General features: G+C 51.0%; 1 protein-coding gene across 3 annotated transcripts in view; it reads left to right on the top strand.

Moving 5' to 3' along the window:
- DDX11 (DEAD/H-box helicase 11) overlaps positions 1 to 24762 on the top strand; it is a 471297-nt gene that overhangs the window by 251321 nt on the left and 195214 nt on the right. For all 3 annotated transcript variants that reach the window (XM_078673722.1, XM_078673723.1, XM_078673721.1), the window contains exon 16: positions 5716 to 5836. In XM_078673722.1, the coding sequence (XP_078529848.1) occupies positions 5716 to 5836 (121 nt within the window). The remainder of the gene's footprint in view (positions 1 to 5715; positions 5837 to 24762) is intronic.

Genomic DNA, 24762 nt, shown 5'->3' with positions numbered 1-24762 from the left:
CTCTTTTCTATTGGGTGGCATCGTATGATTGGCTTAATTAAACTGATGGCATTTGGTAATGTGGGAGAGGGATAGGGTCCTAAACGTCCAGCAGTTCCTAAGAGCGTATTCAATCCAGTACCACCACCACCACCAGTACTACCAGTACTACAGACACCAGTACTACCACTACCACCACCACCAGTACTACCAGTACCACGACCACCAGTACTATCACTACCAGTACTACCACAACCAGTACCACTACCACCACCAGTACTACCACCACCAGTATTACGGCCAGCAGTACCACCACCACCAATGCTACTGCTACCACTACTACCACTACCAGTACCATTACCACCAGTACTACCAGTACCACCACCACCAGTACTACCACTACCAGTACCACCACCACCAGTACTACCACTACCAGTACCACCACCACCACCACCAGCACTACCAGTACTACCACCATCAGTACTACCAGTACTACCACCAGCAGTACTACCACTACTACAGCCACCAGTACTACCACTACTACAGCCACCAGTACTACCACCACCACCACCACCACCACCACCACCAGTACTACCAGTACCACCACCACCAGCACCACCACTACCAGTACTACCACTACCAGTACTACCAGTACCACTACCACCAGTACCACCACCACCAGTACCACCACCACCAGTACTACCACCACCAGTACTACCAGTAGCACCACCGCCACCAGTACTACCACTACCAGTACCACCACCACCACCAGTACTACCAGTACTACAGCCACCAGTACTACCACTACCACCACCACCAGTACTACCAGTACCACGGCCACCAGTACTACCACTACCAGTACTACCACTACCAGTACCACTACCACCACCAGTACTACCACTACCAGTACCACCACCACCAGTACTACCACTACCAGTACTACGGCCAGCAGTACCACCACCACCACCAATGCTACTGCTACCAGTACCACCACCACCAGTACTACCGCTACCAGTACCACCACCACCAGTACCACCACTACCAGTACTACCAACACCAGTACTACCACCACCAGTACTACCACTACCAGTACCGCCACCTCCAGTACTACCACTACTACCACTACCAGTACCACCACCACCAGTACTACCAGTACCACCACCACCACCACCACCAGTACTACCACTACCAGTACCACCACCACCAGTACTACCACTACCAGTATCACCAACACCACCAGTACTATCAGCACTACCATCATCAGTACTGCCACCACCAGTACTACCACTACTACAGCCACCAGTACTACCACTACTACAGCCACCAGTACTACCGCCACCACCAGTACTACCAGTACTACCACTACCAGTACTACCACTACCAGTACTACCAGTACCACTACCACCACCACCAGTACCACCACCACCAGTACTACCACCACCAGTACTACCAGTACCACCACCACCACCAGTACTACCACTACCACCACCACCACTAGTACTACAGCCACCAGTACAGCCACTACCACCACCACCAGTACTACCAGTACCACAACCACCAGTACTACCACTACTACCACTACCAGTACCACTACCACCACCAGTACTACCACCACCACCACCAGTACCACCACCACCAGTACTACCACTACCAGTACTACGGCCAGCAGTACCACCATCACCAATGCTACTGCTACCAGTACCACCACCACCAGTACTACCGCTACCAGTACCACCACCACCAGTACCACCACTACCAGTACCACCACCTCCAGTACTACCACTACTACCACTACCAGTACCACCACCACCAGTACTACCAGTACCACCACCACCAGTACTACCACTACCAGTACCACCACCACCAGTACTACCACTACCAGTACCACCACCACCACCAGTACTACCAGTACTACCACCATCAGTACTACCAGTACTACCACCACCAGTACTACCACCACTACAGCCACCAGTACTACCACTACTACAGCGACCAGTACTACCACTACCACCACCACCAGTACTACCACCACCAGTACTACCAGTACCACCACCACCAGTACTACCACTACCAGTACTACCAGTACCACCACCACCAGTACTACCACCACCAGTACTACCAGTACCACCACCACCACCAGTACTACCACTACCAGTACCACCACCACCAGTACCACCACCACCAGTACTACCAGTACTACAGCCACCAGTACTACCACCACCAGTACTACCAGTACCACGACTACCAGTACTACCACTACCAGTACTACCACTACCAGTACCACTACCACCACCAGTACTACCACCACCAGTACCACCACCACCAGTACTACCACTACCAGTACTACGGCCAGCAGTACCACCACCACTAGCACTACCACTACCGGTACCACCACCAGTACTACCACTACCACCACCACCACCAGTACTACCACTACCAGTACCACCACTACCAGTACTACCACCACCAGTACTACCACCACCAATACTACCACTACCAGTACCACCACCACCACCACCAATACTACCACTACCAGTACCACCACTACCAGTACCACCACCACCAGTACTACCAGTACTACCACCATCAGTACTACCAGTACTACCACCAGCAGTACTACCACTACTACAGCCACCAGTACTACCACTACTACAGCCACCAGTACTACCACTACCACCACCACCACCAGTACTACCAGTACCACCACCACCAGCACCACCACTACCAGTACTACCACTACCAGTACTACCAGTACCACTACCACCAGTACCACCACCACCAGTACTACCACCACCAGTACTACCACCACCAGTACTACCAGTACCACCACCACCACCAGTACTACCACTACCAGTACTACCACCACCACCAGTACTACCAGTACTACAGCCACCAGTACTACCACTACCACCACCAGTACTACCAGTACCACGACCACCAGTACCACGACCACCAGTACTACCACTACCAGTACCACCACCACCAGTACTACCACCACCAGTACTACCACTACCAGTACTACCACTACCAGTACCACCACCACCACCAGTACTACCACTACCAGTACTACGGCCAGCAGTACCACCACCACCAATGCTACTGCTACCAGTACCACCACCACCAGTACTACCGCTACCAGTACCACCACCACCAGTACCACCACCACCAGTACTACCACCACCAGTACTACCACCACCAGTACTACCACTACCAGTACCACCACCTCCAGTACTACCACTACTACCAGTACCACCACCACCAGTACTACCAGTACCACCACCACCAGTACTACCGCTACCAGTACCACCACCAATACTACCACTACCAGTACCACCACCACCAATACTACCACTACCAGTACCACTACCACCAATACTACCACTACCAGTACCACCACCACCACCAATACTACCAGTATCACCACCACCAGTACTACCACTACCAGTACTACCACTACCAGTACCACCACCACCAGCACCACCAGTACTACCACTACCACCACCACCACCACCAGTACTACCACTACCACCACCAGTACTACCACCACCAGTACTACCACCACCAGTACTACCACTACAAGTACTACCACCACCAGTACTACCATTGCCAGTACTACAGCCACCAGTACTACCAGTACTACCACCACCAGTACCACCACCACCAGTACTACCAGTACTACAGCCAGCAGTACCGCCACCACCAATACTACTGCTACCAGTACCACCACCACCAATTCTAACACTACCAGTATCACCACCACATATACTACCACTGCCAATACCACCACCACCACCACCAGTACTGACCACTACCGGTACCACCACCACCACCGGTACCACCACCACCACCAGTACCACCACCAGTACTACCACTACCAGTATTACCACCACCACCAGTACTACCAGTACCACCACTACCAGTACCACCACCTCCAGTACTACCACCACCAGTACTACCACTACCACCACCACCACCATTACTACCACCACCAGTACCACCACCACCAGTACTACCACTCCCAGTACTACAGCCAGCAGTACCACCACCACCAATAATACAGCCAGCAGTACCACCACCACCAATACTACCACTACCAGTACCACCACCACCACCATTACTACCACCACCAGTACCACCACCACCAGTACTACCACTCCCAGTACTACAGCCAGCAGTACCACCACCACCAATACTACAGCCAGCAGTACCACCACCACCAATACTACTGATACCAGTACCACCACCACCAATTCTAACACTACCAGTACCTCCACCACATATACTACCACTGCCAGTACCACCACCACCACCAATACTACCGCTACCGGTATTACCAGTGCCACCAGTACCATCAAGCATTTGCAATGCAATAGGTCTCGCATTTGCGAGAGTTTAAGATATTGGCATTGTAAATGACAATGCCTTTTATTTATGTTTCAAAAACCAATACATAAATAAAAGGCACTTGCATTTAAAATGCCAATAGCTCAAACTCTCACAACTGCGAGACCTCACAAGAAGGACATCACAGGCAGCAGCTGTGCAAGCTTCTTACACTCACAAGGAGACCACAGGCAGCAGAGGTGCAAGCTTCTCACACTCGCAAGAAGGACATCACAAGCAGCAGTGGTGCAAGCTTCCCTCACACACTCACAGCAGGTACTGTGCCAAGGAAGCAGCAGCAACAGAGCAAGAGTCCCTTACAAAGAACAGGCACAGCACAGAGATGCACAATGCAATCTTCTCATACTCACAGGCAGCAGCGGTGCAAGCTTCTCACACTCACAAGAAGGACATCACAGGCAGCAGCTGTGCAAGCTTCTTACACTCACAAGGAGACCACAGGCAGCTGAGGTGCAAGCTTCTCCCACTCACAAGAAGGACATCACAAGCAGCAGCGGTGCAAGCTTCTCACACTCACAAAACCGACATCACAGGCAGCAGCAGTGCAAGCTTCTTACACTCACAAGGAGACCACAGGCAGCAGAGGTGCAAGCTTCTCACACTCGCAAGAACGACATCACAAGCAGCAGTGGTGCAAGCTTCCCTTACACACTCACAGCAGGTACTGTGCCAAGGCAGCAGCAGCAACAGAGCAAGAGTCCCTTACAAAGAACAGTCACAGCACAGAGATGCACAATGCAATCTTCTCATACTCACAGGCAGCAGCGGTGCAAGCTTCTCACACTCACAAGAAGGACATCACAGGCAGCAGCTGTGCAAGCTTCTTACACTCACAAGGAGACCACAGGCAGCTGAGGTGCAAGCTTCTCCCACTCACAAGAAGGACATCACGAGCAGATTCGGTGCAAGCTTCTCACACTCACAAGAACGACATCACAGGCAGCAGCAGTGCAAGCTTCTTACACTCACAAGGAGACCACAGGCAGCAGAGGTGCAAGCTTCTCACACTCACAAGAAGGACATCACAGGCAGTAACGGTGCAATATTCTCACACTCACAAGGAGATCACTGGCAGTACACGCCACATGAACACACTCCATAACACATAGCAACAATACATTGGCATTTACAATGCCATTAGCTCAAACTCAAATAAATCCGAGCCCGATTGCATTTCCAATGCTTGTTTAACTATGTAAATGTCCTCTGTCATGTCAAATGAATCAAAAGTTAGACTTGTATTGCCCCCTAAATGTTTCCCTTCCAAGTGTTCTAACCCTATATGGCCATAAGTAGCAAGTAATGCCAGGCCGGTATCTTCTTCCCTTGTAGTTGTTTGGCTTTATGGAGAGGTTCGGTGGAGCTGCTGCAGCTGTGGTCAGCAAGGAGAGCCAGAAGACAGCTGGGTTCCAGCGGTTCCTTCAAGGCCTGCACCAGAAGGCTAGTGGCGAAGGTGAGTGGGCTTTTCCGGATAATATCTGAAAGTGAGCACAGTTTCTGCAAGAAGTGTTTGCCAAGGTGCGAGGCAAAGGGATGTTGGTTCCAGTAGGGTGCCAGGTGAGAAAGTGGGCCTGAGGGTGATTATTTGATCTAGTTTGTATTAGTTTTACAATATTCATATGTATCACTCCATGTTTTATCTTGTATTATCAATACAAATATTTAACTTAAAAAAAGAAAGAAATTGGGGCTGTTTGCTGTTGTCCCGGCATCAGGCGGTGTAGGGAGAGAGCGGAGTCAGTTTGCTGCACACCGTGCATCCGAAGGTCAAACGAATGTCCTGCTGGACACCTTCGATGCCCGTTCTTAAGGGGGGAAGTAGTTCAGACATCATTTGGATGTTGCTCAACATGTGACGCGTTGGCAGCACTATTCATAATTGCACTGCATGCATTCATTTTTAGCTTGAAAGGCCCTATCATGTGTTTCTTTGTATGATATTGACTTGATTATAAAAAATAGAAATAACTGTTTTTTTTATTTAATTAAAAAAACACATATGGGACATGTGAAGGCAAGGCTGTGCCAAATTTATGTTGAAATGTGCGGCCCTACTTTGATATTGACACTGGAATATGCCTGTGCTGATATTCTTCTGTAGCAAACCCATTTCTTAGTTACTTATTCTTTGAAAAAAGGGTATTCATCAGTCAACTGAGCACATACTTCCTAACTCAGTGGAAGGAAATAGAATTCTTAACATGACTTAAACACAAGGAGGCAGTGTTGGCTTTCTGTTGAAGTAGTGATGAGGTAAGCACGCAAAATCTAAAATTGAAGGTTTATTTTTACTGCACGTTTCATCGAAATCAGCCACTAGATGGCAGGAAAATTCAAAACATGTGAATTTCGAGTAGCCGCTGACTTTAAATCTATTGTCACAGGTAAGTAACCTTTTCCTTCATGCTTTTTAGTTTGTAGCTTTCTATAAATGTCATATTCCCTCCTCAAGGACGTGGCACTGTTTCGGCGATGTGTAGACCTTGTCGCATTGGATGAAAGGATGTGGTCCCTACATTGTCCTGTAATTTGTATTAGATGGTTGAATCGGTTTCTGATCTTGGCTTCTCTGTAGTGTCCACTAGATCATGTGGGTGTCAGACTTAAATTGCCACCAGTCTTCAGATCCGAATGTTGCTCTTCAGCTGTGTCGCTAGGTCCAAGATTGTACACAAAATACTGACAGCGCAGAGGTGGGAACGGGAGTAAGTGTGTGAGAGGCACAAAGACAGCTCGTTGGAGTCGCACAGCTCTCCTCGCCCCCTGAAGACTCTCGGGTGTTCTGCAGTCTCTCATGAGTGATGCTATGATTACATTGGGTAATGCCCATTACTCTTAGTCCTACTCGTCCACGACCCAGTCATCACTCATGAGGTATTCCACAGACAGGAAACAAAACAGGAAACGCTTTTAGGCTCCACCCCCCTCCGGCCAGGTGCTATATCATACCTAACCACCAGAAGCACATCCTGACACACCAAGCAACAAAGGCCTGGACAGGGAGGGAGGGTGGGAAGTATGACTGGGTCGAGGACGAGTAGGACTAAGAGTAAGGGGGTTTACCCAATGTAATCATAGCATTACCTCTACGTCCCTCGTCCTCGACCCAGTCATCACTCATGAGGCACCCCAAAGCAACACCCAAGCAGGCCTTTGGCAACCCAAACACAGCAAAACACAGACCAGACACAAAGGAGTGCAGCAAGTGAGAATTTAATAAACACACAGAATCAGAGTAGGGGGGAACCCCCACCGCACGCAACACCCCACGACCAAAATTGGTCCGGTCAGAAAGGGCACAATTCAACCGGTAGTGCCTCACAAACGTAGACTCGGAGGCCCAGGTCCCAGGTCCCAGCCCGACAGATCTCATCAAGAGACACACCGTGATAAGCAGCCCTAAAGGCAGACACGCCCCAAGTGGAACGGGCCTGAACACCCGCCGGACAAGGCAAACCAGCACCAAGATAAGCAAGAGTGATGACAGCCTTAATCCAGCGACCCAAAGTAAGCCTTGAAGCAGCCTTACCCTTACCAGCCAAACCAAAGGTCACGAAGAGGGAGTCAGAAGAGCGAAACCCCTCAGATCGAGCGACATAAATGGACAATGAACTCTTCCGATCCAAGGAATGAAGCAAGAGCTAAGAAAGAGAAGGACACAAGGAAGGAAGAACAAGCTCCTGAGAAGAATGCAAACGAGAGCAGACTTTGGGGACAAACCCAGGATCCAAAGAGAGCACCACAGCGTCATCCAGAAAACAAAAAAACGGGGGAGAACAGCGCAAGGCCGTAAGTTCCCCCAGCCGTCTTGCAGATGTTATAGCCACCAGAAAAGCCACTTTGTAGGACAGGAACTTAAGGTCCACAGATTCCAAAGGTTCAAAAGGGGATGACTGCAACACACCCAACACCAAGGAGTGATCCCAAGGGGGCACCAGAGAACGAACAGAAGGAGAAGAAAGAGAGAAACTCTGAAAGAGGCGAGAAACTAACAAGCCATCCGAAGGAAGAAAGGAATCCGGGTCCCGGAAGGCACGGATAGCAGCCCATTGGACCCGCAAGGTAGATAAAGCAAAGCGCTTCTGAAAGCCATCCAGAAAAATCTGAAGAACAGAAGACACAGGGCAAGAGGTAGGAGACAGACCAGAGGAGGAACACCACCCTGAAAAAGAAGACCAGTGCTTCGAATAGGAAGTCAAGGTAGACTGCCTACGAGAGGCCTGCATTACAGAAATGATGTGGTCGGGCAGACCACGGACCCCAAGAGACAACCGTTCAACCTCCAGACCGCCAAGGTGAGGGGGACCAGAAGGAGTGACGTGGACCTCAGAGGAGAGGGGTAGCGGGGCAGAAGCCAGGGAGGGCCCACCGCTAGACCCAGCAACAGAGGAAACCAGGACCTCCTCGGCCAGTGTGGAAGAACCGCCACCACCTGAGCCCTCCCCCGCTGAACCTTCAGCAAAAAGGCAGGAATCCGAGGAAAGGCATAAAGAAGCCAAGGAGGCCACAGGAGAGACCAGGCATCCACCCCCCAGGTGCCCTCCTCTGGAGATCTGGAGCAGAACAGGGGATCCAGGGCATTGGACCGGGATGCAAACTGATCCAGATCCGGAGTCCCAAACCGCAGGCAAAGCACCCGAAAGGTCCGGGGAGCCAGACACAGGGACAGAGACGAAGGGAACATCCGGCTCAAGGAATCTGCCACCACGTTGTCCACACCCCGAATGTGCTGAGCAGACAGGGCCAGAAGATGTTGCTCCGCCCAATCCGAAATGGAACAAGCCACCAGATTCAGGGATGAACTGCGTGTCCCCCCCCTGGTGATTGATATAGGCCACAGTCACCGTGTTGTCTGATCTCACCAGGACATGGCAACCCCTCAGATGAAGATAGAAATAGCGAAGCGCCCTCTCCACTGCAGACAACTCCCTCCAGTTGAACGACCTCCGCAGACACAATGTCCAGAGACACAGGCACAGGAATAGCATAATCCAAGACAGGAAAGGGAACCCACCTCTGCACATGCCACAGCAGAGGGCGTAGATGAACCCTGGCCCAAGACACGGGGAAAACAGACACAGCCATGTGACCCTGAACTTCCAGCCACTGTAGGAGGGGAGCTGAAGCCTGTGACAACAACTTCCTCAGCAACGACTGAAGGCGACGAATCCGGGCGTCCGGCAGGAACACCCTGTCCAACACAGAATCGAACACGGCAATGATGAAGGTCCTCCTGGTGGCAGGCTCCAGGTGGCATTACGGCAAGTTGATCAAGAACCCGTGGGCCCTGAGCGTAGTCATGGTCAAGGAGAGATGGCGAGACATGACCTCCAGAGACGGAGCCTAAACCATCCAGCTGTCCAGAAACGGGAACATTGACACCCCCAGGAGATGGAGATGCGCCGCCAAGGGAGCCACCACCTTGGTGAACACTCTGGGGGCAGACCGAAGACCAAAAGGAAGGACGCAGAACTGCCAGTGCTGACCCTCCAGGCAGAAGCACAGGAAACACTGATCCCTCACAGCCACAGGGACGTGAAGATATGCGTCCTGTTGATCGAGAGTGGAGAACACCCAACCGGACTGGATCAGTGGAATCACTTTCTGGAGAGTCTCCATTTTGAACGGGATCTTCTTCACGAACAAGTTCAGACCCCGAAGGTTGATGACCACCCGGAAACCCCCCGTGATCTTCGGCACCACAAAGATGACGGAGTATACGCCCATCCCCAGCACCTCCTCCAGAACAGGGACAACCGCAAGCTTGCTGACCAAAAGACGAACCCCTTCCAGCAAGGCCTGATGGCGGGAGGCATCCCGAGGAGATGGGGTCACCACCACCCCGGAGGGGGTGCGGGGGACAGGAACTCGATCTGGTAACCTTGAGACAAAACATCCAGCACCCATCTGTCGGAGGTTGTCAAGCGCCAAGCCGGAAGGAACATGCGAAGGCTCCTACCAACCACAGGTGGACCACCATCGAGAACGACCCCCTTCCGTAAAAAAGACCGGCCAGTGCCACGCTGATTCCTGAAGGAGGACTGTTGAAACCTGGAAGGTTGGCGGAAAGGCCTGGCACCTGAGAAGGAGGAACCTCCACGGAGCGGAAGGTCACGAAAGGATAAAGAATGCTTGCGTTCCTTAAAGACCTTGTGCAGCTTCTCCTCCAGAGAGCCACCAAATAGACGGGCACCAGTGAAAAGCAGCCTCAAAGCCATGGAACGCTGGGCCGCGTCCGTCTTCCAATCCCGCAGCAACAGGTTCCGACGGGCAGCAATAGAGGAACCACAGGACATTGCAGAAGCCCTCACAGAATCAAAGGCTATGTCTGACAGGAATTCCGCCTGGCGATGCATGGACTACAGTAATTCCGGACAACTGCCACCCTCTTGCATCGTAGAAAATAGGGACTTGAAATCGGTCAGCAAAGACTGGGCAACATAGGCCCCATAAATCCCAGAACGAAGAGCCAGGTGAGAGGCGGCATACGACTTCTTCACGGCCGAATCCACCTTCTTATCCACACCGTCCTTCAGAATGTTATCATCCGCCATGGAAGGACGACCCACAAGACTGGCCACAACGGAGTCCACAGGAATGGAATCAGGCAACAAGTCCGCCATATCCTGCAAAGGATAAGGCTTGGACATTAACCTGGGCATGGCGATATGATCCGGGTCCTTTCACTCCTTCAGCATAACCTCAGAACCCAAAAGGATGCACCGGCAGAGAAGAGGCAACAGGCTTCCTGAATTGCGGCAAAAGAACATCCTGAGAGGTGCTGGGCGCAGAATCCTCAGGAAACCCCATGTTAACCCGCACATGGGAAAGGACGTCAGGCAAGAGCTCCCTGGAAATGTACTTGCCCTTAAGCTCAACAGTAGCAAGAGAAGACCCATCGGAATCATCAGAGGAGGAAATATCCGAATAAAGGGCAGCAGAACCAGAACGACCAACAGCAGCCTTCTTATCAGCCTTAAGATCAGAAAGACTCTCCAGAATAAGGCGCTTAATCCGATCATCATCCTTCCTGGCATGCTTAACAGGAGGAGCGGAGTCCCCACTGAACCCAGGGGAAGAAGAAGGCAAAGGAGAGGAATGCTTCCTCTTACGATGGTGCTTGCCCACAACTCACTCACACTGATTCAAAGCAGCAAAAAACAAAGAAACAGGTAACTACAAGGAAACACCACCCCCCCAGAGGGCAAATAAATAGGGCACACCCGTGAGACCAATCAGCCCCCCATTGAGAAAGAACTGCTGAGGCCGTCAAAGAACAAAAACGACCAATCCCACACCTGGAAAACATCCCAAGAGGCAAGCCTCGCTAACGGCCAATCAGCAACGAGGCCGAAAACGAAACCACACGGGGAGGGGCGGGACCAACGTGAAACCGGCCAGCCAGCCAGTGCGGGTCCCCAAGCACAACCTCCCGCCTGGAATCACCCCCGAAGACAGGCACGCCCGAAGCCCACCCAGGCGCCCGTCCAAGTCACCCAGAAGCAGCCCGGGAACACCGCAAAGCGATCACGAACCCCGCGCATGCTTGCAAGCGGAAGCGCGAGAAACCGGCAGATGAAAGCGTCGCCGAAGCTGCCTGTCTGTGAAGTAGCACAGCGGATGAGCAACCCCCCGCCGTCAGCCAATACAGAGGACCGACACCCGGGCCCCCAAACCACGGAGAGGCACAGGCGTGGGCGGGGTAGCAAATGGGTAGGAGCGCGCCCAACAGACGGCCAAGCGCTCACCACCCCACACTCCTACCTGCACGCCGGCGTCAGGACCTGGACATCTCCGCCAAAGATCCTGTCGCGCAGGACCGACATCAGGCAGCGTGAACAGAAACCAGGGCTGAGAAGAAAACAGGAAGACCCGTGGAGCCAAGCAGCACAGGTCTCCTGAGCCCAGGAGGAGACAGGGAAGCCCAGCAGCCCCACTCCAAGGAATCCCACGATGGTCCACGGGAGCCTCCCAGAGCCCAGCAGAGGAGGATCCACAGGACGAACGAAGCAGGTAAGTGCCCGGCACCCACCCCAGCGTCTCCCATCAAGTAATCCACCGACAGGAAACAAAACAGGATGTGCTTCTGGTGGTCAGGTATGATATAGCACCTGGCAGGAGGGGGGGTGGAGCCTAAAAACGTTTCCTGTTTTGTTTCCTGTCTGTGGAATACCTCATGAGTGATGACTGGGTCGAGGACGAGGGACGTAGAGGTAATTGCTCTTTTATACCAAAGCAAACACAAGACCAATGTTACTCTCTTCTCGTACGTCCGTTTCAGTTGCGTGGAGTTTTTTTTCTTTTACATGAATTTCATATGAATGGCAACAATCTACAGAAACTGAAAACATACCCTAATATCTCTTTAGCCACAATTCAATTTGCATTGCAGTAAGCACTCACCCTATCAGCGGCACAGTAACCTTATCTTGCTAAAGCCAAAGGGATCGCTGGGAGACTGGTTCTACTCGATTGTCCTATCCGCGGTTGTTCAAGCTCCAAACTTGGGTGTCAAGACTTTATAACCTTGGGCAAAAACAAAGAACACGTTGTGTCTCTAATGCCCCGAGCTGATCAATGGATACGTTGTGCCCCTGTATGCTTCACCCCAAGACAAATTATAATCTTCCCATTTCATGCCCTAAGATTTGGAAGCAGGAGTGGAGCAGTGTGCGACTAACCAGCTCCTAAACATTGATTTCTACCGTACTCCAGCAAGATTAAAATAATGCACAAGAGTGACGGACATCTTTGGCGCGGCCCCTGTTTAAGCCGCACGCATCCAAGCGTGTGCAACCTGCTTGTTATTTTCCAGGCTACTTGCGTGGCAGGAGCTCTAGACACTTGCAGCAACTCGCAGTGGACTTCAATATTTCAAGCTCCTCTCTTTGCATTTGCATTGCCCAGTATCCAAGTACCAGCTGCCTCAAGACGCGAAAGAGAAAACAAAATAATTTATAAATTCTCAGAGTACTGTAACGCAGGCACATGCAGTGCAAGCACAGAGTTACTTAAACAAAAGGATAGATCCAAAGCTTTGGGAATAAATGACCTAAACAAAAAAGACATTAATGACTGCTGAAAATCCTGAGAACAAAACATTTGAAAGTTTACATTGAGACATTGTTATAGCTTTAATTGTAATTCAGGTTGATGGCACTTGTCAAACTGTTGGTGTCTTTTAGGAAAGTAGGCCTTTCTGACATGGTCACACCCACTTTTTTGCCTGGTATTTGATGTGATTTTGACGGGAGGTGCACTGGGTTCCTGCTAACAGCGTACCCCATGCCAGATCTCTTTCCTAAAACTGTGCAATTGTACCCCAATTGGCAGTACATTTGGCACTCCCTGTAAGTCCCTTTTAAGTGGTTCCTCTGGTACCAAGGGCAAGGAGGCCAGAGATGGTCCTTGAGGCCTGCAGTACAAATTGTGCAACCCTCAAGGACCCGTCACTAAATGCATAGAAGGCCACTGCAGGCTACGTGTCATAGTGCAGGCTAAAGTGAAAATTCAACATGTCACACATCCCTGTGTGCCATGCCCACAGACACAGCATGGAGTATAGGTAAGTCACCCCTACTGCAGACCTTACAGCCCTAAGGCAGGGTGCACTATACTACATGTGAGGGTATAACTACATGAGCAGATATGCCCCAGTGCTGGTCAGCCCTATTGCTGCTAGTACAAGTGAACAGGGAAGCCATTTTGAGTACATGAGCTGGACACTGGTGAACACAAGTTCCCCAGCTATATGATGGCTTCACTGAACATAGGGATGTTTGGTATCAAACATCACGTAATAATGAACCTACACTGATGCCAGTTTTGGATTTAATAATACTTGCACACAGAGGACACCTAACAAGTGCCTCGTGAAAATCTACCAGCCACTTGCGTGCTGACTGACTGTTTTACGCCAGCCTGCCACCAGAAGCAGGTTTCTGACCCCCAAGGGTGAGGGCCTCAGCTCTCAGGAGGTCAGAAACAAAGCCTCATCGGGCAGTGCAAGTGTTTGAACCCTCTCCCACAGGATGACCTGCTGATTGACATTCCAGGGCAGGGGAGCTTTATAGAAGCCGTATTTTTGATTTGCAAATCTGGCACCCCTCACAGGAGAGGAAGCCAACCCTCTTTGTCTAGAGCCCTATGGTATCTGGACTGGGAAGAAAATTAGCTAATCAGGTAGGCGTGCCCACCCCCAGGCTAGTACCACCCCTAAGGTGGGCTACCTAAAGTGGACACTAATTTTCATAAATGGCCATCTTGCTGATGGCAAACTTAGGAGCTCTGGGAAAGGGTTATGCCCTCCTCCTATAGGAAGTGGTCATATAGGGGATGTAGTGGCCACAAGTGTAGGTAGTCGATTGGCTTCTACTCTACACTCCCTTAACACCCTGAAATTCAGTATTTAGGAGAGCACCTGGTACCAGAAAATCAGAGCCTGCCAACCTGAAAGAAGACGACGGACATGAAGAGTCACAAAGAGCAAGAACAGAAGATCAAATAACTGACTTAGCGCCAACCATGCCGGCCTGCTTGCTGACTTCGACATATGCACAAAAAGACGACTCGTCCTGCAGCTGCTGTGTCTCCAAAGCTTGGGAGATGCTCCGGTACTTCATCCAGGAACAAAAAACTCCAGTGGAATAGCCCAACTGTTCTCCTGCACCCTGCAGGTACCAAAGACTGAGCTGTGAGGCTCCAAGACAGCGGAAACCTGATGCACCCGAGCCGCCTAGCCTGAGCTAATGTGGTCCAACTGTGCCAAAGTGGTCCCCAGACTCTCTACACTCGAAGCCCACCTTGTGTTTACTCGCTGTGGACTGCTCGACACCTGCAGCCTCTGTTCACAGGTCCCCTCTACTGTGACTGCTCACGGTGACAAAAACGAGACGCCTAAAGACATTTCTCCACCGTAGCCCCTGGCCCGTGGAGAAGAGGACCAAAGGTGACCCCACGTCCCGGAGCATCATGAGGCATGAGCCCCCCTGTTAGTTCAGCTCGACTGGCCTCCCAGTCAAAAACTGCAGCCTCTTTTCACGAGGACCGATCCCCATTGACTTACATTGGGCACCTGACACTGTACGAGATTGGTCTTGTAAATCTCTGCAGTGTACCCGAATGCTGTACTTGTTTTTTCTCCCATAGGATAACATCGCAGCGTCAAAAAATTGTTGATCTTTTAAACGCACAAGAATTTCTCTTCAAAAACGTACTTACTTGATTGTATTGATTCTACTGCCTAAATATATATATAAAGATAAGTGTTATATCTGAAAGAAACACATAGTGATAGATTCCTTACCTTAGAATTACCCCCAGGTGTCAGGCTGTATCCCGAAAGTTTTAGTCGGCAGTATGCATGCACGTCAGAAAGTGGGGTCGTGCTGCTCCGCGTCCGTCGTTGGCGTCGTGATGAAGTCGCGGCAGCTACTTAGACGCCGCCCTCGTGCGCTGACGTCAGTTTTTTCTTTTCCGGCGCTAGCAAGCGCAGGTCTGGAGAGAGTCTTAGCCCTAGTAATTTTCTGACTGATGCCTGGTTTCAAGTCATGCAGGGACTGTCATCGGATGATGTCGGTGACTGACCCGCAACGCGTGTGTCTCCACTGCCTGGGGCGCGACCACAACCCCAAGTCGTGCCCCGATTGCCGGGCCATGGCGCCGAAGACTTTGCGGGAGCGGTCCTGAAAGTTGCTTGCAGTCGGCTCCGTGCTGCTCAAGGTCCCGGTCATGTGGGAGGTAAAGGAGCCATTACCATCAATCGTCAGGATCGAAGTCTTTGCACTCTGGGTCAGGTAAGACGAAGCACAAGAAGTCGAAAAAGCGTCATCGCTCGACGACTTCCCCTCGCCGGACGCGGCTGAGGGTGCGGGTGGTGCCCCCCCTGCGGCTCCGGCAGAGCCTACGGTGTCGCTGTCGGCCTACCCGCCCTTCCCGGGTTTGTCTGCGACTCCGGACCAGCTGCAGGAATTTCTGTCAGCCATGGGCCACCTCTTTGGGCCGTCGGGCCCCCGTGGGACCGACTGGGGGCCCTCGCCCTTCACTGTCTGCGGCTCTGGCATCGCTGTCGGCTCCGGCCCCGGCGCCGCAGGGCCCCCAAGGATCCAAGCCTGGATCCCGGTCGACGCCGGTTGACCTAGTTACACCTCCACCGACATCGACCCCACCGGCACCACCTCTGACATCACCTGTGGCACCGGACGACATCGTCCCCAGTTTCAGCCCGTCATGGACACGGAGCCAGAACGGCATCGCTCAATGCCAATTCTGACGCCGATGGGGCCTTTCTATCCCTATGTCCAGGCTCCTTATTTTCAGCCTGTACATCAGCCTTCGGAAGAAGGGGAGGACTGGGAGAGGTCTGAGGACCCCCTCACAGCTCAGTGCGAGTATGACCCGGACTTGGCAGAGTAACTGGGGGATGCCAGTGGTCTCGACACCTCTCCTGACCTAGGCATGCTCACTCCTCCTACCGTGGCTACAGAGAAGGGTGTAAGTTACACAGTGGTGTTGCGTAGGGCAGCGGAGGCCCTCAACCCCCTACTTTCTACGGTGGCCGTCAGGACAATCCTCCTGACAGAAGTGCTTCAGCCGGCAACTACCTCTGCGTAGCCACTGCTGCCCTTTAGTGAGGCACTTTCTGACATTCTTTTGGGCACCTGGTCCAGGCCCAACACAGGGGCTCCTGTGGATAGGAACGTGGCCCAACCCCTGCCCCGGGTGACCCCATTTTCCTCTCCCAACGCCCCATCCCTGAGAGCTTGGTTGTCCAAGCCTCCACGTCCTAGAGCGCATTCCCTACTGCACCCCCAGACAGGGAATCCAAGAGACTGGAACACTTTGGGAATAAGATTTTTCTTCCGTCAGTTCAGGGCTGCGGTCTGTGAACACCGCATGCCTCTTGGGCCACTCTGTGTGGGATATGGTGGCACAAGTGCTGCCTCAGTGTCCGGAGGAGGTGAGGACAGTGCTCTCTAAGGCTATTGCTGAGGGGAGAGATGCAGCCAAGTTCACAATACGATGTGGCCTTGACCCAGCCAACTCGCTGTGCAGAATCATTTTCACCACAGTGGCGCTCTTCCCCAAGGTCTGGCAGAGGAATACTGGCTTCTTGGGGGATGTCCAGAACACTCTGATGGACATGCCCTTTGACGGCATTCGCCTTTTTGGCAACAAGGCAGATAGTGCGTTGGAGTGTTTTAAGGACTCTGGGCTATGGCCAAGTCCTTAAGGTTTTCGGCCACTCGCTCTTCTCGCCTTCTGCTTTTTGTCCTTTTTTGTCCTTTTTTGGCCACGGAAGGGGCGCCCCAGCACGTTCGCTTCAGAGCTGCAGCAGCAGTTTCAGCGCTGACGTGGCACCCGCAGAGGTGGGTCAGGGAGCAATCGGGCTGGTCAGTCCACTTCCACCCCAACCACCACTGCCCAAAACCTTCCTAGTCCGGTCTTTCAGGCCCATCAAACGCCAGTGGGCGGCAAGATTCGCCATCACCTCCCCCACTGGTGCACCATCACGACGGACAGGTGGGTTTTACAAATAGTCCGAAGGGGCTACACCCTTCCCTTCAAGCCTACCCCTCCAGCCATGCCATTCCAGTACCACCGCATGTCGGGGGGATCACTTGGCACTTCTTGAACAGGAAGTTGTGGCCCTCTTGGCCAAGGGGGCCATCAAGCACTTTCCTGCACCAGAAGTAGGACGTGGTTGTTATTCCCACTACTTTCTGGTGCCCAAGAACGCCAAGGGTCTGCGTCCTATCTTGGAGCTCAGGGACGTCAATCGCTTTCTCCGGAAGGAGAAGTTCAAGATGCTAACTCTGGTTCAGGTCTTGTCTACTCTCGACCCTGTAGACTGGATGATAGCGTTGGACTTGCAGGACGCATATTTCCACATTCCCATCCTGCCGGCCTACCGTCGTTACCTGCGGTTCACGGTAGGCCATGAGCATTTTCAGTTTACCATGCTCCCCTTTGGCCTTACCAGCACCCCTCGGGTGTTCATGAAAGTGATGGCGGTGGTCGCAGCTCATCTGCGCATATCAGGGCTTCCAGTCTTCCCCTATCTCGACGTCTGACTGTTGAAGGCGCATTAATAAGAATGGGGTGACCCAAATAAGTCAAAAGTACCTGGGTAACAATTGGTACAGGAAACAAGTGGTCCTAGACAATATTTAATGTGATCAATAAATTAAAACGTTATACTGAATCATCATATGCGATTAAATCCTGCAAGATAAAGGGAGAAAGAAATACAAGCCAAATGCATTCACAATATAATTCAGTACCCACTGATAGGTTTCAGCCAAAAGCACACAGTGTTAGCTTAATGGCAATTCATTCTTAGTTATTCCAGAACACAAAATACAGCTCCCAATTAAATAAAGGGAGGGGGGTTGGTTGCTACCAAGCAGTAAGAGGAAAAGTGCAGAGAATAGTGCTCATGTGAAGAGGCAAGAAGGGTACAAAGAATATATTCAGAATTGATTTTTTTGCCAAGTATTTATCGTGCTAAGGTTAACTATCCTTAGCAATGAGGAAAGCCTGCCCCTAAAGTAATTTAGGACATATTCATAGTTACTATTTCTTCTTATCACAGTGATGTTTCATCTGTGATGGTCTCCAAAGGGCAGGGAGGGAAACAAAAGTGTGCTGGCCCCAGAAGGGGGGCGGGGGGGTATTCTTCAATGTTTCGACCCAGACGCAACGGGGGTAGGTAGGTAGGTAGACTCCTCAGCTACGGGTCTTCCTCAGGACGGGGGAGGGTAGGGAACCTGGGGAGTAACCATGAGATTAAAACTCTGATTCCGCAACCATGAAAGACATCAAGGTACTAACAGGAGAGGGTACTGACCTAAGTAGAAACTTGAAGAGCCCCCAGCAATACGGTGGGCAACCTAGAATGAAAGAATGCATAAGGTTTAGTGTCCGCCTAAGTCAGACAGCGAAAGAACAACCAGGTTCCATCAGAGACAGCACTCACCCGTTAATGGTGTGCCATAACATTCAAGGTCCCAATTAGCAAAGCCGCAATCAAAATGTCCATATGTGGAAATAAATCCTTTGTTTACTAAAACGACAAATACACACGAGCAAAACGTTCCATCCATGAACATAAGGATCATTACGAACACAAGACATATGTATTACCATAGTGCTGTCAAAATCAACTCACCCGCTGTGTGCCTAGCGGTGAAAGAACGTTCACAATTCACCATATATCAGCACTATTTCACTCTTTCCTGGGGGAAAACAATAAAAAAGGCCGATCAGGGCGTAGCTCCGTTAAAGCTGTTCGCCACGAAACTGACAGTGAGGTATAATCGCCACGCACCCTCGTGTCAACATACCTGCTTACAAGACTATCACAGGACCTCTAGTGGGCTCCATCGTAAGACAGCTTACGCTGTAACTAAAATCGTTTATGTAGAAAAAAACGAAGCGCGGCGTGCAAGCAACTCCCAGTCGGGTGTTACGGTGCCGACAGTTTGGGATGATTTGCCAGGGGCAGTGCCGGTGCATAAAGTGGCAGCTTACGTGCATGTGTTGCCAGCGAATGCCAGGCTCTAGATGTGCACTTGACTGGGTGTATGACATCGTTGGAGTAGCTCCCTACAGGGTCCAATATGTACTGTGTCAATCGATTCGGGTGGACACTGTCTGTTTCCACCACTATATGCGGAATATGAGAATGGGGTTGCGTCCAATAGTGTGCATGTTGTGCTTGTGCACAGTAATAATACAGTTGTAGGTCGGGGCAGCAAATCCTCCCTGGTGATACCGTTTAGTGAGAACCTTCCAACTTACCCTTGGCTGCTTACCCGCCCATGTGAGTCTTTGTAGCGCTGTGAGTAACCGGGCAAAAAAGGCCTGCGTAAGCCAAATTGGAACATTCCAAAACAGATATAGAAATCGGGGGTAATATTACCATTTTCTGAAGAGCTATTCGATCCGCCATCGATAGGGGTAATATAATCCACTTCTCTATCAGCTCTTCCAATTTGCTCATTGCCACACCATAATTTGCCTTGATCACTGTCTCCGAGTCCCGATGCACCCAGACTCCCAAATACTTCACCGGGTCCGTTACCCACTTTAATGGATAGTCCAAGTTTGGTTCCGGGGTCTCCGCTGTTAAGGGGATCACAACTGATTTATTCCAATTCATACTGAGGCCCGAAAATTGTTAGAATCTGATATATTCCCTAATCAGCGGATTCAGATTTGTGTCTGGGTACCTGGTATAGAGGACCATGTCATCCGCATAGAGAGAGATACCCACAGGACGCAGGCTAAACTGAAGCGCCGTTTCTGGGTGTGTTTGTCTAATTACAAGCTAGTGGCTCTAGCGTCAGCGCAAACAAAATAGGGGATATCGGGCATCCCTGTCGTGTTCCGCGGCTGACCTCGAAATGCTGAGAGGTATGACCATTGATGCGTACTCTAGCTCTGGGTTCACGGTATAGTAATGCAATCCATTTAAAAAAGGCAGGTGGGAATGCCATCCTGGATAAGACGGTAATCATGAACTCCCATTCCACCGAGTCGAAAGCTTTCGCCGCATCAAGAAGGGCGGCTGCCGCCGGCAACTCAGGGTTCAGACTATGATACATTGCAAAGATAGTGCGTATATTTTGGGTTGTGGACCTTGTGGGTATAAACCCGCCTGGTCTGGAAGCACTAGGTGCCTCAGTAACGGTTGTATTTGGTTTGCTAGTATCTTGGCCAGTATCTTTAAGTCTATATTTATGAGGGAAAGGGGGCCGTATGATTCACAATAAATAGGGTCTTTGCCTGGTTTCGGTAGAGCTATCAATAGCGCTTCCCGTAGTGTTAACAGGAGGGCCCCTTCTTCATAAGCCTCCTCAAACATCTGGGCTAACTGTGGTATCAGCAAGTCCTTAAATTCTTTATATAATTCCCCGGTAGTCTGTCTAAGCCTGGGGCTTTGTTGTTAGGCAGGGAATTAATCACTTCTTTAAATTCATCTTCTGTTATATGATGTCCTAGATACTCCCTATGGGTATCCGACAGCCAAGCGAGACCTATGTCATCCAGGTATTCATGTATATCTTGTCGTGCGTGCACTATCTGTGTAGTATAGAGTGTGGAATAGTATGTTCAGAAACTATCCAGGATGGAGGGGGTGTCATAAACCTGCTCTTTGTGTTCATTCGCTATGTGTGTTATAAGTGAGGTGCCCTGCATTGGTTTAATCTTTTGCGACAGCGCCCTGCCCGGTCGTCCTCCCTCCCCATATGCTCTAGCCATATATTGTCTGGATAAGTACCTTATTTTTGTATCAGCATATTTGTGGCATGTGTTCACTTTGCTCCGTATGTCTGCTAGGAGGGAATCTTGTAAGGTGTCAGCATAGTCAGCTTCTAGTTTCCGAATATCCTCCTCCACCATAGCTAGTTGCTGCCTAATGTCTCTAAGGATACCAGCATGCTTGCTGATGCAGTGGCCTCCTACGGTTACTTTAAAGGCCTCCCATAGTGTCCTGTAGCTCTCTACCGACCCAGTGTTAATCTGGAAAAAGTCTACAATAGTTTGTCGTAGTTCCCCCGGATCAGTGCCGCTGGTCTGAGGCGCCATGTGAACTTCCTCGGGGTGTGAGTAGGGACCTCCAGAACAAGTCGTACCGGGGAATGGTCTGATAGAGTCTTAGGCAGGTGTTCTATTGTTGTTGTCCACGTGCTGACCTCCTGCGTGGTCAACCAATAATCCAGTCTCGACCAAGTTTTGTGTGTCATTGAGGTGCATGTACCTTCTCGTCGTGCCCTGGGTGTCTTAGCGGCCACACATCTACCATGTCCCACTCGTCCATTCCCTCCAATATTGATCGAGCTGCGCGTCTCCCATGTTTATCAGTATCGGATGCCCTATCCAGTAGTGGATCTAAGGATGTATTGAAGTCTCCCCCCCCCCCCATATAACTGACGTCAGTTGCGCTTCCCTGAGTTTAGCCCAGATGCTGTCATAAAACTGTGGATCATCTACATTGGGGCCATAGGTTGTAACAAGTGTGATGTCTGTGTCTCCAAAATTTCCCCTAAGTATGATGTATCTCCCCTGATCGTCAGTGATCGTATTCGTGAGTGTAAATGGAGTATTGCGTTTAATCAATATTAGCACCCCCCAGCATAATTTGAATAAGAAGATGCCACTCTAACTTGTGCCCATTTATATCCCACTCTGCCTTCTCATTGGGGCGCAATATGTGTTTCCTAAATGCACTCAACGTCTACTTTGTGCCTATCTAAATACGCAAGGACCTTCCTGACTTTCGTCGGATCCTGCAGGCCTCTCACGTTCCAGGACAGAAGGGTCAGTGTCCTAACCTGTTGTAGCCCAGTAGCCATATTTCACATATAAAGAATTGAACAGTCATTCTATGAGTCATAAGTCTCAGACCTATATAGTCTTGAAAGTGGAGTGCGTTGCCGTCAGCGGCTACTTGGTGATTTTCAAAAGTATCCTCCCAACCCTTCCCCACCCACTCCGTCTAAAACCCCTCGACGAAGACAACTCCCACCACGTTACCATGTCCATCTCTCCTCCCCTCGCATGCATACCGTTAAACATCCCCATAATAAAGAACCGGTGTGACGTACACAAGTGGGCGGGAGTAGCCAGGCACTGTCCCCTTCGTCCGAGACTCCCAGAAGGGGGGCCGTATTATAAACATAGGAGTGCACTATTTCCGTGGATCCCATAACTCCCCCCATCACAATGTAACATATTTACGCCCAACAGTAGGTATCTTTGTATTACAAAATCAATGATGTCTATCATAGCTCAACTGTGCGCTGTTCAGAACGTCCTGCAATTGACTTACCTGAGCAGATGATCTTCACCCCGTTCATCTTGGGAGGTGCGGATCCCGGCGTATCCCAGGTCGCAGCCAGAAGCCGCCGAGACCAGAGTCCTCCCTGTCGTTTCGTTGATGACGCGATTAGGAGTGAAGTCCTCCGATTGCAACCCCCCAGGTCGACCGCTTTATGTGCCAAAGTTGTACAAATCTGTTTTGGTAATAGTGTTATTCCACGTCTGACATAGGCCCTTGGTCTTGCTGTCTGTCTCTCGGCGAACGTCTACGTTCTCCTTTCGGTTTTCGCAGCTGCAGGTATTTCAGGAGTTCTTTAGGTTCGTTGAAGATCCTTGTAGAGCCTTCGTCGGTGATCTTCAGCCTAGCCGGAAATAGCATGGCATATGGCATATGGAATCTGCAAATCTCTGAGTTTTTGTTTTGCTTGCGTATATTTCTTTCTCGCTTCTTGGATGGATTGCGTAAAATCTGGGTACAAGGCTATGTCCATGCCCTCGTGACTCAGGGTGCCCAGTTTACGGGCTCTCCGCAACGCTGCGTCACGGTCGCGGTAGTTTAGCATTTTCGCTATGATGGGCCTTGACCTGGTGCCCACTGGTGGTTTCGGGGCTAAGGACCTGTGAGCTCTTTCTACCAGGAAAACATCAGAGAATATCTCTCTGCCCAGTAGAGTTATCAAGAGTTGCTCCACGTACTTCTCCATTGGGCCAGTGTTTGTTGTTTCCGCAACTCCCATGATCCTTATGTTGCTTCGTTGAGACCTGGCCTCCAAATCCTCAGCTTTAGCGGTTAGCACAGCCAATTGTTTATCTACACCAGATTGTTTTGCGGGGATTTGGGTGTTTGCATCCTCCATATCCGATATCCTGCGTTCAGCCATGTCGATCCTTTCGGTGTGTCTGTCCAGCTGTTCAGACATGCGGTCCACTCTGTGTGTGAGATTGTCTATTTTACCGTCTATGTTTGTCAGCGCAGTTTGGATTGTGAGGAACATTGCCTGTACACTGTCTGCCGTTAGTCCCCCTGTAGCCTGCGCTGTCGGTGGAGTTGCCTGGTGGTCATCACCGGATTGGTACTGCACTTTTTTGGATTGTTCGAAGGTTAGTTTCGGTTGGTTTCTATCTGGTTTACCCATTGTGTCCCAAGGGCGGTTTGCCTCTCTGCGCAGTTGCAGGTCTCTAATTCACCACCTCGCACAGTTAGCGACTTGTGTGCCGAGCCGGTGGCCGCCGCAGCCCCCGGGCCGGGTGTGTGCGGCAACTCAAGTTGCTGCAAGCGTTTATCAGGCGTCAGCACTAGAAGGTGTGCTTCTAGTTGAGTCCTGCCAAATTTGTAGCCGTGCAGGCCCCCAGCTAACTGTCAAGGCCCTAGTGTTCCGTGTGTCTCCCCGTTCTACTCCACGCCAGCTCAGCTCGCCGTGTCCAGCCATGTAGTTGCGCCCCAGCGCTCTCCTAATATCCGTCTCTGGACACAGTCATGGACACCCCTGTGTCACTCTGTGCTCCCATTGGTCGTGGCCCTCAGCCAGGTGCAGCAGGTTCAGCTGCCCGGCA

This window comes from Lissotriton helveticus, chromosome 1_1 (assembly GCF_964261635.1).
Source record: "Lissotriton helveticus chromosome 1_1, aLisHel1.1, whole genome shotgun sequence".
NCBI classification, from domain to species: Eukaryota; Metazoa; Chordata; class Amphibia; order Caudata; family Salamandridae; genus Lissotriton; species Lissotriton helveticus.
The sequence above is the reverse complement of the archived record's forward strand: the minus strand, read 5'-3'. Positions and strand labels throughout refer to the sequence as shown.